Raw genomic sequence first — 16018 nt, forward strand, 5'->3', positions numbered from 1 at the left:
GTCAAAAGGGTAGATGATAAATACTTCAATGGGAGAAAATATTTTTCTCTACTTATCTGATGGAGGATTTTTGTTGCTGTTGTTTTCAATATTTTTATTGAGATATTTTCACACACATATAGTCCATCCAAAGTATACAATCAAAGGCTCATAATATTATCACATAGCTGTATATTCATCACCAGGATCGTTTTTAGAACATTTGCATCACTCCAGAAAAAGAAATAAAAAGAAAAAAGTCATACATCCTATACTCCTTACCCCTCCCTCTCACTGACCACTAGTATTGAAATCAACCCAATTTTTTTTTTACCCCTTACCCACCCCTATTATTTATTTATTTGTTGCCCTTTTTTTTTAACTCCTCTGTCCATGCCTTGGGTAAAGGAAGCATCAGACAAAAGGTTTTCACAATCACAAAGTCACACTGTAAAAGCTAAACAGTTATACAAATGTCTTTAAGAATCAAAGCTACTGGACTACATTTCAAGTTTCAGGTATTTCCTCTTAGCCACTTCAAAAGGCCAAAACCTAAAAAGGGATATCTATATAATGCATAAGAATACCCTCCAGGCTAACCTCTCAAATCTGTTTGAAATCTTTTAGCCACTGAAACTTTATTTTTGTCTTATTTCTCTTTTCTTCCTTTTGGTCAAGAAGGCTTTCTCAATTCCAGGATGCCAGGTCCTGACTCATCCCTGGGAGTCTTGTCCCATGTAGTGGGAGGGCAGCGAGTTCGCCTGCCAAATTGGCTTAGAGAGAGGCCATATCTGAGCAACAAAAGAGGTTCTTTGCCATGGATTGTACACGCTGGATGATTACACGGTATGCGAATGTATAATATATATTAATAAATAATTTTTTAAAAAAGAGGTTCTCTGGGTGTAACTCTTAGGGATAATTATAAGCAGATTTACCTTTTTCTCTGCAAAAAAAAGCTGCACAGGGGCAAACCCCAAGATCAAGGGCTCAGTTTATTGAATTGGTTGTCCCCACTTCTTGCAGGAATGTCAGGAATTCCCCAGATGGGGAAGTTTAATATTTCCTCCTTTCTCCCTAGTCCCCTAAGGGAACTTTGCAAATAACTTTTTTATCTGCCCAAATTACTCTGGGATATATTGGGGCATCACATGAACTTGCAAAAACCAACAAGATCTCACATGCTATTCAATAGTCCATGTAATATGGTGTTTGAATAAACTGACCATGCAAGTTAAATTAAATAATGCACTGCCCAAAATATAAATTTTGAAACAAACATCTCTTTCTTTGGTCTCACACAGAAGTCAAAGTTTTAAAATATGAACCATATCATACTTTACCCTGTATTCTGATTTACCTCATCCTATTCAGATCAGCTTCTGTCAAAGTCTGATCAATTTTTTCAACTTCTTTAACAGTTGCTGTATGGGGTAATGCTGACTTTCATAGCTTCAGAGCTCTAACTCTGAGTCTCAGATGTTACATAAATATCTGAAGGTTCAGGGAATGAAATGTTAAATTTTTTTAATTAATAAATAACTTTAAAAAAAAAGAAAAAATGCAATTGGCTGTAGATGAGACATTCTATTTCTGAACACTCAATTTGATTCCACTGGTCAGGATATCTATCTTTAATCCAGTACCATGCTGTTTTGACCACTGTAGCTTTGTAATATGCTTTAAAGTCAGGCAGTATGAGATGTTCCACTTCATTTTTCTTTCTCAAGATATTTTTAGCTTTTTGGGGCACTCTAGGCTTCCAAATAAATTTGGTTATTGGTTTATCTATTTCTGCAAAGTAAGTTGTTGGGATTTGATTTGACATTGCACTAAATCGATAAATCAGTTTGGGTAGAATTGACTTTTTAACTATATATAGTCTACTGATCCATGAACATGGTCTACTCTTCCATTTATTTAAGTCTTCCATGATTTCTTCTAGCAAGTTCTTGTAGTTCTCTGTGTATAGGTCTTTTGTGTCTTTAGTTATTTGTATACCTAAATATTTGGGGGTTTTTTGATTGCTATTCTAAATGGAAGTTTTTTCTTGATTTCTCCCTCTGACTGTTCATTACTAGTTATCAAACCACTACTGATTTTTGGGTGTTGATCTTGTACCCTGCCACTTCACTGTACTCATTTATTAGCTCTAGTAGCTTTGCTGTAGATATTTGGGGATTTTCTGCATACAGGATTGTCATGGTCAGGTTCATGTGTCAACTTGGCCAAGTTCTGGTACCTGTTTGTCTGGTTGGGCAAGTACTGGCCTGTCTGTTGTAATGAGGACATTTCATAGAATTAGATCATGATCACGCCAGCTGCAGCTACAGCTGATTATTTGTAATCAGCCAAAGGGGAGTGTCTTCTGCAATGAGTGATGTTTAATCTAATCACAGGAAGCCTTTTAAGGAGGGTTCAGAAGAGACAGGCTCTATTCCTGCTCCGGCTGGTGAGCCTCTCTTGTGGAGTTCGTCCAGACCTTCCACTGGAATTGTCGGCTTCACAGCCTGCCCTGCAGATTTTGGAATCTGTGTTCCTGTGGTCATGTGAGACACTTTTATAAATTTTATATTTTTGAGTGTTCCCTGTTGATTCTGTTTCTCTAGAGAACCCTAACTAATTTAAGTATCATGTCATCTGCAAACAGTGAGAGTTATACTTCTACATTTCCAGCTTGGATGCCTTTTATTTCTTTTCTTGTCTAAATATTCTGGCTAGAACATACAGAACAATGCTGAATAGCAGTGGTGACAATGGGCATCCTTGTTTTGTTCCTGATCTTAGAAGGAAAACTCTCAGTCTTTCCCCATAGAGGATGATATTAGCTGTGGATTTTTCATATACTCCCTTAATCATGTTGAGCAAGTTCCCTTTAATTCCTATCTTTTGAATTATTTTCATCAAGAAAGGATGTTGAATTTTGTTAAATGACATTTCTGCATCACTCAAGATGATCATGCGCTTTTTCTGCTTTGATTTATTGATATGGTATATTACAAAAATTGATTTTCTTGTGTTGAACCAACCAAGAATAAATACTACTTGGTCATGATGTATAATTATTTTAATGTGCTGCTGGATCTGATTTGCAAGTGTTTTGGGAGGATTTTTGCATCTATATTCATTAAAGAGATTGGTCTGTAATTTTCTTTTCTTGCATCTTTTTCAGGCTTTGGTATTAGGGTGATGTTTGCTTCACAGAATGAACTAGATAGCTTTCCTTCTTCAATTTTTTTTTGAAGAGTGTGAGCAGGAACGGTACTAATTCTTTCTTGAATGCTCGGTAGAATTCACATGTGAATCCATCTGGTCCTGGACATTTCTTTTGTGGGAGTTTCTTGATGACTGAGTTAATCTCTTTACTTGTGATTGCTTTGTTGAGGTCATCTATTTATTCTCAAGTCAATGCTGGTTGTTTGTGCCTTTCTAGGAAGTTGTCCCTTTCATTTATGTTGTCTCGTTTATCAGCATAAAGTTGCTCATAGTATCCTCTCATTACCTCCTGTATTTCTGTGGGGTCATTGGTTATGTTCCCTCTTCCATTTCTGATTTTATTTACTTGCATCTTCTCCCCCTCTCTTTTTTCGTAAGCCTAACTAAAGGTCCACTGATTTTATTGATTTTCTCAATGAACCAACTTTTGGTTTTGTTGATTTTCTCAATTGTTTTCATATTCTCAATTTCATTTATGTCTACTCTAATCTTTGTAATTTCTTTCCTTTTGCTTGCTTTGGGGTTAGTTTGCTGTTCTTTCTCTAGTTCTTACATGCGAACAGTTAATTCTTTGATTTTTGTTCCTTTTTTTTTTTGCATGGGCAGGCACCGAGAATCGAACTCTTTTCTTCAGCATGGCAGGCGAGAACGCTGTCACTGGGTTACCAGCACCTGCCCTCCCTTCTTCTTTCTTAATATAAGCATTTAGTGCAATAAATTTCCCTCTTCACACCACCTCTGCTGCATTCCACAGATTTTGAGATGTTGTATTTTAATTTTCATTTGCCTCAAGATATTTACTGATTTCTCTTGTAATTTCTTCCTGACCCACTGTTTAACAGTGTGCTGTTTTAGTCTTCATAAATTGTGAATTTTCTGGATCTCTGCCTGTTATTGATTTCCAAATTCAATCCATTATGAGCTGAGAAAGGATTTTGTATAATTTCAATGCTTTTAAATTTACTGAGACTTGCTTTGTGACCCAACATATGGTCTATCCCTGAGAATGACCCATGAGTACTTGAGAAAAATGTGTATCCTGCTGTTGTGGGTGCAATGTTCTATAAATGTCTGTTAAGTCTAGTTCATTTATCTTATTATTCAAAATCTGTTTCCTTGTTGATCCCCTTTCTAGATGTTCTATCCACTGATAAGAGTGGGGAATTAAAGTCACCAACTATTATTGCAGAGGTGTCTACTTCTCCCTTTAGTGTTCAGTGTTTGCCTCATGTATCTTGGAGAACTCCGGCTCGGTGCATAAATATTTATGATGGTTATGTCTTTCTGCTGAACTGTTCTTTTTATTAATAGATAGTGTCCTTCTTTACCTCTTTGAATTGATTTACATTTGAAGTCTAATATGTCTGATAATAGTACAGCTACCCCTGCTCTTTTCTGGTTGTTGTTTGCGTGAAATATCTTTCATTTTCAATCTGTTTTGTCCATGGGTCTAAAGTGACTCTCTTTTACACAACATATGGATGGGTCCTAGTCTTTAATCCATTCTGCCAGTTTATGCCTTTTGATTGGAGAGTTTAATCCATTACATTTAAGGTAATCATTGTAAAGGCTGTACTTCTACCATTTTGTCTTTTAGATTTTATATGCCATATGTATTTCTTTTTCTCTTTTCACTCTTACTGGTAGTCTTTATTTCTACACTCTTTTCCAGACCTCTCTTTCCTGTCTTTTCCTATTTGCCTATAGTGTTCCCTTTAGTATTCCTTATAGAACTGGTCTCTTAGTCACAAATTCTCTCAGAGAATACTGTCTGAAAGTATTTTAACCTCCCCTTGTTTCTGAAGGACAGTTTTGCTTGGTATAGAATTCTTGATTGACCATTTTTCTCTTTCAGAACCTTAAATATTTTGTACCACTATATTCTTGCCTCCATGGTTTCTGCTGAGAAATCCACATATAGTTTTATCAAGCTCCCCTTGTATGCGGTGGATTGCTTTTCTCTTGCTGCTTTAAAAATTCTCTCCTCATCTTTGACATTGGACAATCTCTTTAGTAAGTGTCTTTGAGTAGGTCTATAGGATCTATTCTGTGTGGGGCATGCTGTACTTCTTGGATCTGTAATTTTATGTCTTTCACAAGAGATGCGAAATGTTCAGTGAGTATTTCCTACAATAGTCTTTCTGTTCCTTTTCCCTTCTCTTCTTCTAGGACACCCATATATTCGGGCACTTCATATTATCACTCAATTCCCTGAGACCCTGCTCATATTTTTCCATTCTTTTCCCTATCTTTTCTTTTAACTATAGGATTTTAGATGTCCTGTCCTCTAGTTCACAAATTCCTTCTTCTGCCTCTTCAAATCCAGTGCTGTAGTCTGCACTCTTTTTTTCATCTCTTCTATTGTGTCTTTTGTTCCCATAATTTCAGTAATTTCTTTTTTAAAACTCTCTAGTTCTTCTTTATGCTTGCCTACTGTCTTCTTTTATGTCCTTCATCTCTTTTGCCACACCTTCCCTCAACTTGTTGATCTGATTTTTGATGAGATTTTGCATGTCTGTTCAAACATCCTGATTAATTGTTTCAATGCCTTTATCTCATTTGAAATGTTGGTTTGTTCCTCTGATTGGGCCATATCTTCAATTTTCCTAGTATGACTTATTTTTTGCTGGTGTCTAGGCATTTGATTTCCTTAATTAGTTTATTCTGGAGGTCACTTTCACTTTTTTACCTAGGTTTTCCTTTTTGGATGGCTTTGTTCTCCTTTCTAGCATAATTTCTGCTTAACTCTAGCATAGGTTCTGTTTAACTGATCAGAAGTTCAGCTCTTGCTTTCCCATTTCTTGCTCTGCCTATATGGAACATTTTATTGAGAAAGGTCTCCTCAGATATGATCAATCCCTGTCAGATTTTCCAAGACCAGACAGGCCCACATCTCAGGAGGAGAGAGTAACCAATACCAAGTTTCCCTGTGGGTGATACCCAGCAGGTTGTCAGACTTTCCTATGAAGCCTCTAGACTGTGCTTTTCTAGTCCTGCCCATCATGTCTGCAGCTTCCCACCAGCATAAAGTGATGCGTTTAATTTCAGCATCCTCTCCCTGTCAGTGGTGTGAGTGATACAGAGGTGGAGGGTGAAGGCAGGATTAGGTTACTTCAGTTTTCTAGCCCCTGGGGCCCAAATTCCCAGAAGGAGGGCTGCCACTTGAGTTGGGCCCTGCCCACCTTTTCTTGGGAAAGATACACCCTTTAGGGAATTATCCTCATTCACCTATTTCCTTTGTCTCTCAGACATGCCTTAATTCTGCCCTTGACCTGGGCAGTGCTGAAGCCTAAGAGTGCACCCAGTTCTATCTAATGAGCTGTTAAGAAGTTAAAAAAAAAAAAATCCTTTCAGAGCTAGACCCCAGCTCCCTGGGTTTGCCAATCAAGAGCTGGAGTTGGTATGTGGCTCCAAGTGTCCTCAGGCTCTATATGCCCCCTTTTCTTGGGGTCCAGCCCTTTTCCAGGATTTTATGCTGTCCAACTCTAAAAGCCACTTTTTTTTTTTTCTGACAGCCTTGCCCCCTCTCTTTCAGGGTAAAAACTCCTGTTTCCTTTAGTGCTTATGTCAAGTTTATCTGTGCTTGGGGCCTGTTTTCAGCAGTCAGAATTTGTTAATTCTGCAAATGGAGCTTGGTTGAGCTAACTTCCTTGCTTGCCAGTAAAGTCTGTTTCCGTTCCCCTCAGGGAACCAGCCTGCCATGCCCATAGGGGAGGGGTGCTGGCCTCTGTGACTTGCAAGACTTATAGTCCTATGTGCGATCTCAGCCATTCCACCTGTTCCAGACCATGTGCTCGATCACTGATGTCCTCCCAATAGTTGTTTCATACAGTTTCTGGCTACTTACTAGCTGCTCTGGAGGACAAACTAAATTCCAAACCTCACTATCTCACCATCTTGCCCCACCCCTCCTGATAATGGTTTGATATCCAGTATATATAAAGAAATCCTACAGCTCAACAATAAAAAGACAAATTAAAAATGGGGAAAGGCTATGAATGGACATTTCTCCAAAGACAAAATACAGATGGCTAAGAGGCACACCTTTACTAACTATTAGGGAAATGCAAATCAAAACCACAATGAGGTATCATCTGACACCTACTAGAATTGCCACTATTAAACAAATGGGCAAGTGCAAGTGTTGAGAGAGTATGTGGAAAAACTGGAACACTTATTCACTGCTGGTGGGAATGTAAAATGATACAGTTGCTGAGGAGGATGTTTTGGCAACGCCTCAGGAAGCATGTAGAACTGCCTTACGACCCAGCAATCCCATTACTTGGGATATACCCAGAAGATCTGAAAGCAGAGACACAAATAGACATTTGTACACCAATTTTCACTGAGGCATTAGTCACAATTGCCAAAAGATGGAAACAACCTAAGTGTCCATCAACAGATGAATGGATAAATAAAATGTGGTATACATATATATGGTGGAATATTCAGCAGTAAGAAGAAATGAAGTCCTGAAGCATGTGACAACATGGATGAACCGTGAGGATATTATATTAAGTGAAATAAGTCAGACACAAAAAGATAAATATTTTATGATCTCACTGATAAGAACTAATTATAATATATAAACTCATAGGCATAAAATCTAGAATATAGGTTACCAGGATAGACAATAAGGCAACAGAATGGGGAACAGTTGCTTAATGTTTAACTAGGGAGAACTTAAATGTCTGGAAATAGACAGAGGTGACGGCAGCATGCTATTATGAGAACAATTAACAGTGTTCACTCGTGTGTGAGTGTGGTAGAAAGGTGACCTTAGAGTCATGTATGTCACCAGAAGGAGGTTAAAACATGGGACTGTATAACACAATGGATCTTGTGGTGGACAATGCCCACGATTAACTATATAAATATCAAAAAGTTCTTTCATCAATTAGAGCAGATGTACAACCCTTTTTCAAGGAGTTAATAATAGAGAGGTAATGGGGAAAGCATACCTATCGCAAAATATCAACTATAGTTAACAATAATTATTTTAATACTCCTTCATCAACAGTAACAAATGTATCATACCAATGTTTTGGGTCAATACTGTGGGGAGATAAAGAATATGGGGGGATTAGAGTTTTCTTTTTTCTTTTTATTTCTTTTCTGGAGTAATGAAAATGTCCTAAATTTGATAATGGGGCTGTATGCACATCTATGTGATGATACTGTGAACCAGTGATTGTATACTTCGGATGGTTTCTACGCTATATTGTGAATATAGCTTAACAAAATTGCATTTAAAAGTGTATTCCTATACACCAGCAATGATCAATCCAAACAGAAAATTAAGAAAATAATTCCATTTATAATACCATAAAAAGAATAAAATATCTAGAGAAAAAATTAACTAGGGATACAAAAGACTTGTACACTGATGCAGTGGCTTAAAGCTGTATGTACCCCAGAAAAACACGTTCTTAAATCTAATCCATTCCTATTGGTGTAAACCCACTTTAACTAGAACCTTTTGATTAGGTTACTTGAGTTAAGGTGTGTCCCACCTCAATCAGGGTGGGTCTTAATCCTGTTACTGGAGTCCTTTATAAGAAAATGAAATTCAGACAGAGAGAAAGCCACAGGAAGGAAGGAGTTACAGCAAAAGAGATCCAAAAGAGAAGGGAGAGACCAAGAAAAGCTGCCATGTGCCATGTTGTGCGACAGAAGAGTCAAAAGATTGCCGGCAGCCAGCCCTAGAATGCCACAGTCTGCAGAAAGAAAGCATCACTTTGATGATGCCCTGATCTGGACATTTTCTTAGCCTCAAACTGAGTAAATAAATTCCCATTGTTTAAGCTGACCAATTTCATGGTATTTGCTTGAGCAGCCTAGGAAACTAAAACAAAAGAAATCAACATAACACTGCTGAAAGAAATTAAAGACGACATACATAAATGGCAAGACATCCCATGTACATGAATTAGAAGAGTTAAGATGGTTAGTATGTCAATATTACCCAAGGCAATATACAAATTCAATACAATCCCTATTAAAACTCCAGCAGGCTTTTTGAAGAAATGGAAAAAACAATTCTCAAATTCATAAAAAGAAGAAAAGGGTTGGAGGATACACTTCCCAGTTTTTAATCGTATTACAAAATATGGGTAATCAACACAGCACGGCAGTGGCACAAACACTAACAAAATATATCAGTCCTGAAATAGACCTACACACCTACGGCCATATGATTTTTGAAAAGTATGCTAAGTATACATAGTGGGAAAGGACAGTCTTTTTAACAAATGGTGTTGGGAAAATTGGTATCCACATGCAGAAGAATGAACTGTGACTTCTATATTACACCATATACAAAAATCAGTTCAAAATGAATCAAGGGCCTAAATATAAAATTCACTGAAGATAATATAGGGGCAAATCTTCATGATGTGGGATTCAGCAGTGAGTCCTTAGATATGACACCAAGCAACACAGTAAACAATATAAATTTGATTTCATCAAAATTAAAAGCTTTTGTGCATCAAAGGAAAGTATAAGGGAAGTGGAAAGGCAATCTATAAAGTGGGAGAAAATAGTTTAAAGCCATATGTTAGATAAGGGTTTAATATCCAGAGTATATAAAGAATTTTTATAATGAAACAACAAAAAAGAAAAAAACAATTTAAAAAATGGGCAAAGACTTGAATAGCTATTTCTCCAAAGAAGATATACAAATCCCTAATAAACACATGAAAAGATGTCATTAGCCATTAGGGAAATACAAATTAATACCAAAATGAGATACCACTTCACATACAGGAGCAGGGCTTTTTTTTTTGTACGGTGGGGGTCGCATTTCACTTTTTCCATGTGATTATCCCGTTACTGCAGTACCGCTTGTTGATTTTTGGGGGGCGGCAGGGTTAGTGTATAGGCTGGGAACCTGGATCTCCAGCACAGCAGGTGAGAATTCTACCACTGAACTACCCTTGCACCCTTAAGAAAGGATGGCCATTACTTAAAAAAAGAAAAATAACAGGGGTTGGAGAGGATGTGGAGAAATTAAAACTCTAGTGTACTGTTGGTAGAAATGTAAAATGGTGTAGCTACTCTGGAAAGCAATATGACAGTTACTGAAAAAGTTAAAATACAGAATTAGCATATGACCCAGGAACCCACTTCTAGCTATATACCCAAAGAGAGTGAAAACAAGGCCACAGATACTTGATTACCAGTTTTTGTAGAAGCGTTATTCACAATAGCCAAAAGCTGGAACAACCCAAGCGTCCATCAACAAATGAAGAGATAAACAAAATGTGATACACACAGATACACAGACACCATGGAGTATTACTGAGCCATAAGAATAAATGTAGTTATGAGGCATGTAACAGCATGGAAAAACCTTAAACACATTATGCTCAGTGAAATAAGGAAAACACATAAAGACAAAACTTATATATTATCACTTATAGAGATGTCTAGAAATTAACAAATCCACAGGGATAGAAAGCAGATTGGAGGTTACCAGGGAAGTGGAGGAAAGAGAATTAGGAGCATGAGGGAAGGGGGAATGTTCGTTTGAAAAAAAAATTTTTTAAAAACAAAAGATGACCTCCATGTTGTTAAATCCAAAACAAATTTTCCAATCCTTATCTGATTTCTAGTATTGATTATAACGTCCTTCCTAAAGCATCGTCTTTCCTTGGCATCTATAACACTACTTCTGTTTTTCTCTCCTCCCTCACTGGCTATTCCCTCTCAGTTTCCTTTACTGGTTCAACCTCCGTTACCTGATTTTTAAATGCTGGAGTTCAAAACACAATCCTAATCCTTTTCTCACTTTGCATTCTACTCTCTCTCCCTAGACCAATCATCCATAAGATTGAAGGGGTGAAATTACTTCTTTACTTTCACTGAAATAGAGCATTTCCTTCCATTATGAATGTATAGATGTTGGCAACAACCCACAGTAACATTAGCACTACCCGAAACTTTCTCACTAATACTAATCACAGATATTTTCATACCACATTACAATTGTTAGATACCTCAAATTAGCTTTCACATTCATATCATTAAGTCAAAATGATGAGATCGTTATTATTGTATTACATTTATGAAAAAGCACATATATTATTATACCCAAATATAGTTTTAAAATTTTTTATAATTGCCTCTCATTATAATTTCGTTCCTTTGCCATCATATATATTTTATTTTATACATTTAAGAACATTATTCGGAGAAGGGGTTTATGGCACACACATTAAAAAAAGAAAAAAAAGAAAATGATTACTTCGCAATTCCTAATAATAATAATGATTTAGGTAATGATTATCAACTGATATTTAAACCCACTAGGTGAAGGTTGATGAGTAACTGAACATTTTAAAAGTGTCAACATAATATTACACTAAGGAGCAACTTAATCCCACAAAGGTGGGATCAGGCTGTCGCCTCTCAACGGAGAATCTTTATATTGCTACTTCTGTAGCAACAAGGTGTATCTTGATGGGATGCAATATGAAATGCACATCATCTAGATATATTCTTGCTGAAAACACTTAACTTTAATCTAATTAAGCCTTTAAATCTAACAAATTATAGAAATTACAGAAAAGAGAGGAATAATTGGGCAAATCCAGAAGTGGGAATTTCTACAGGAAAACTTGCATAGATTTTTAAATAGGGCAGGGTCATAAATAAGAAACTGTTCTAGAGATGGGAGACTTAGCATAGTGACTAGTAAAATGCCAAGGTCCTGGACTAGATCCTGATTTGGACAGACCAGGTATAAAGGACATTTTTGATGAACATGGAGAAGATTTTAAGGTAGACTGATGCTAGATGACATTAAGGAATTATTTTTAATATTGCTGGGGAAAAACATTTTTTTTAAAAGAGGCACATTACAGCTTTTGCAATGTGATTGATTGGGAAAACCTTCTGTCTGATGCTCCTTTTATTTTGGTATGGACAGATGATTTAAAAATATGGATAAAAAATAAACTAATAATAGGGGGAACAAAGGCTAAAATACATTGAGTAGACTGACATACTATCAGTGGTCAATGAAAGGGTGTGGTAAGGGTATAGCATGTATTTTTTCTTTTTTCTTTCTTTTGCCGAAGAGATGCAAATGTTCAAAAAAACTATCATGGTGATGAATACACAACTATGTGATGATACTGTGAGCCACTGATTTTAACCACGTCAAGAATATTTGCATGTCAAGAAGGTATGTCTGTGCGTTGTCTATAAATTTTATTTAAATATGGATAAAAATAAACAAATAATAGGGGAACAAAGGTGAAAATAAATTGGGTAGATGAAAATACGAGTGGTCAATGAGAGGGAGGGGGTAAGGGTATGGTATGTATGAGTTTTTTTCTTTTTTCTTTTTATTTCTTTTTCTGGAGAGATTGCAAAAGTTCTAAAAAAATGATCATGGTGATGAATACACAACTACGTGAAGATATTGTGAGTCAATGAGTATATACCATGTGTGAAATGTTTGCCTGTTACGAATAGTTGTGTTTGTATGTTGCTGTTGTTATTTTTTTAACTTTTTAATTGTATAATATAACATACTTTGTATGTTGTTTTAGCAATAAAAATATTTTTAAAAAGAGGCATATTAAAATATTTAGAAGTACAATATCATGATATGCATAATTTTAAATGAATTTTTTAAATGGAGTTAATAAATAATATCCATCACCAGGCCCTTATGGCTACATAAAGTTCATTCAAGAATTTAGCTCAAAGCTTAGAACATAGTAAATACACAATAAATTCTGTTATTTCCTCATGATACAGAAAAAAGTCCTCACATTTCAATAACTAATTAACATGTAGTTTTTCCATAACTAATTTCACTATTTGAAAACCTTAGGCCACATGTTAAGATATACAACATACTCCTTGACTTGTTCAAGGAGCTCAAAGTCCATGACTGGACAAACCGAAGTATCACAGAGTAAGTTGCAACTGTATATAAGGACCAACTTCATAGAGGCCTCCAAGAAAGTTTCAAAAAGGATTTGAAGGATGAATAGTAGTAGCCAAGCAGAGAAAGAGAAAGTAGGGTAGGAAGATCATTTTCAGGAAACCTCATTTGATCATCACAACCATCTTCCAAGACATAAAATGCATTATATCCACCTACAGATAAGGAAACTGACGCTCAGAAATGCTGAGAGACTTGTCTAAAGACACTTGGCTACGAAACACCTTACCATGACATTTTAAGACCCTGTGTCTTCTGATCCTACCTTACCTTTCCTAATCATCTTTCAAGTCAACTATATCTCTTCAAATCTCTTCAATCACTATACCAGCCATATTTCTGCTTTCTATACTTAAAATACACTAAGCTTATTCCTACCTCAATTACTTTTTGTATCTGTTGTTTTCTCTGCCTTGAACCCTCTGTCATCAGTCTTCAGCTTAAAGGTATCCTCCTCAAAGAAGCCTTGCCTTCCCCAGTCTCTCAATCTACAGTAGCTCCCAGCTGCTGCCTCCTCTCTAGCTCGGCAATCAAGCAAAAAAAACCCCACTATTTGTAAGGAGACAGACTAGGGCACACCTGGCGAATCTAATGTGTTACCAATTCCACTCCTTTTTAATCCCCAAATTTCCTCCCATTCCTGCAAAGACCACTTTCTGGTCATTCTGTTAGCACTGTTAGCAGTCCATTACTGTGATTAATAGCAACTCAGTTAGATCACTGACAAAACCACTGTCTTCCTTATCACCATAACAACATAATGAGCACTTAACTATGTGGCAGGTTTTGTTCTGTTTTTAACATATTAGCTCAGTCTGTTCTCATAATAACCCAATAAAGTAGGTACCATGATGTTCCTATTGAAGCAGAGGGAGGTTAAGTGCCAAGGTCATAGAGGTGTAAAGTCAGAGAACTAGGATTTGAATGCAAGTAATGTGGCTCCTCATCTTGGACTCTTTACACTGTCATATTATACCAGCAAAGACACTTTGTTCTTAGAAGGGACATTTTAAAATAAAATATGCATCTGACATGGCATATAGAAAACTTCATTTAACCTGTAGAGTAAAAAGCAACATAAAAATGTATGCATTTAGGGGATGCACAGGTGGTTCAGCGGTAGAATGCTCACCTGTCATGTGGGAGACATGGATTCGATTCCCAGACCATGTACCATCCCCACCCCCCAAAAAAAATCATTTAAAAAAAGTATGCATTTAAACCAGATGAAATAATTTTTGAAAACTGTATTTAACTTGAAAATAAGCTATTATCATGTCTTAAGATACCAGTAAGCTACTAGTACTACTTTTACATGAATTTTCAGAAAGCAGTTTTTAGTTCTGTTGGACTTTGAGGAACTTCAGCACTCACTGCTCCTATTCTAAAGGTCGAGGTAAAGAGCCTGGCTAATCCCATGGAAATGTCTATACATGAATACCCTCACACCACATGGGCTCTAACAAAAACAAATTAGGGCAAACTATGGCAGAAAAGACAAATGCATATGCCTACAATGCTAGGGAATCTTATGGAATAAATAATAATTAATAATGGCTTTCCATCTGTCTTCTCAGATAAGGAAGGTGACTTACTTATAGGGCCACTGCATAAGCATTCAGCAATCATTTTTCAAAAGAAAACTAATAGAAAATAATGAAGATGTCTTACCTTCTATTCCCAATCTAATCTTCTTAAGACCCCTTTCCTTCAAAACCGATTTGGCCACATCTCGGTTTTCAATGTACTTGAAAAATCTATACAGTTTTGTGCTATAAATAACTGCAAACAAAAAGACAAAAATATTTTCTTATTAAAATCAAAGTACACAGAGGTGAACTTAATTTCATCTTGGTATCAAAGGGGCCTGACAGTCCTAAAAGCCCAAATAATGGATGCAGTGATGCCAAAGAATGACTAGCCAACATGACAGAACAATTCAGTACAGTTAATGTATAAGCAAATGTCTACTTAGGTTGAAACAAGAAAAGCTTTGATAACCAATCAGGTAACCCAATCCATAAGAAGAATCTCCTTCTGAAAGATACAGCACATAGACTTACAGGAGTGGGATCTGCCCAAGGTTTCTTCAAATAGGAGAACCAAAAGAAAGTATCAATATCACATTATCAAGCAGGCAATGTAAAGAACTTTGCCATGATGCCTAAAAGGACTAGTCTAGATAGGGGGAAAAAAAAACAAAACACAAAAAACTGCCCTGTCAAAAAATACGAAACAGACATTTACCATTACATGGAATGAGCAACTATTAATAACTCCCCCAAAAAGGCCAAAGACCCACCCCACAAACTGATTTTCATTCAGGCGAACAGCCCCACTTAATACCAATGTTAAAAATGGCAGATTCGAGCATGTTCTGCCTAGGTTAGTCTGTTTAGAGCAAACTGGCTTTGCAAAGGACAGACATTCCACTGACAACATGTTGAGTCTTCCAAATGTGCTGAGAACTTCAGGGAGTTAGACTGATGGACCCTCCTCGCCTTCTCTCTTTCAGGTGGAGTTATCTCCCTTAAAAGATGAACTGCAAAGGTTTTTTCAAAAAAAGAAAAAAACACTCACAAACCAAACACGCTGGTTTATAAGAGTCAATAAAAGGAAAATAAGTATACAGATGTTACTCATGGGGCAAATTTGTGATTATTATTATATCCTCAAGATCTTAAGATCAATAAAAGATATTTAAGATAAAGATTTTTTTGATGTTTCAGAATGGATGGTGTCACAATGTCACATTTTAGGAAAATCAGGCTTAAGAGGCTATTTCTATTTTCTCATATGAATCCTGTTTAGGTTGAAACATCCTGACACAAAATAAAATATATTTAGACAAATTAAGTGAAAATG

The 16018-nt window shown here is 36.4% G+C and overlaps 1 protein-coding gene across 13 annotated transcripts in view; it reads right to left on the minus strand.

Annotated features, from left to right (window-relative positions):
- The window catches only part of BTBD10 (BTB domain containing 10), a 169361-nt gene that overhangs the window by 8007 nt on the left and 145336 nt on the right, over positions 1–16018 (minus strand). For all 13 annotated transcript variants that reach the window (XM_077114053.1, XM_077114047.1, XM_077114041.1 and 10 more), the window contains one exon: positions 14825–14935. In XM_077114053.1, coding sequence (XP_076970168.1) covers positions 14825–14935 — 111 coding nt within the window. The remainder of the gene's footprint in view (positions 1–14824; positions 14936–16018) is intronic.

This window comes from Tamandua tetradactyla, chromosome 8 (genome assembly GCF_023851605.1).
Source record: "Tamandua tetradactyla isolate mTamTet1 chromosome 8, mTamTet1.pri, whole genome shotgun sequence".
NCBI classification, from domain to species: Eukaryota; Metazoa; Chordata; class Mammalia; order Pilosa; family Myrmecophagidae; genus Tamandua; species Tamandua tetradactyla.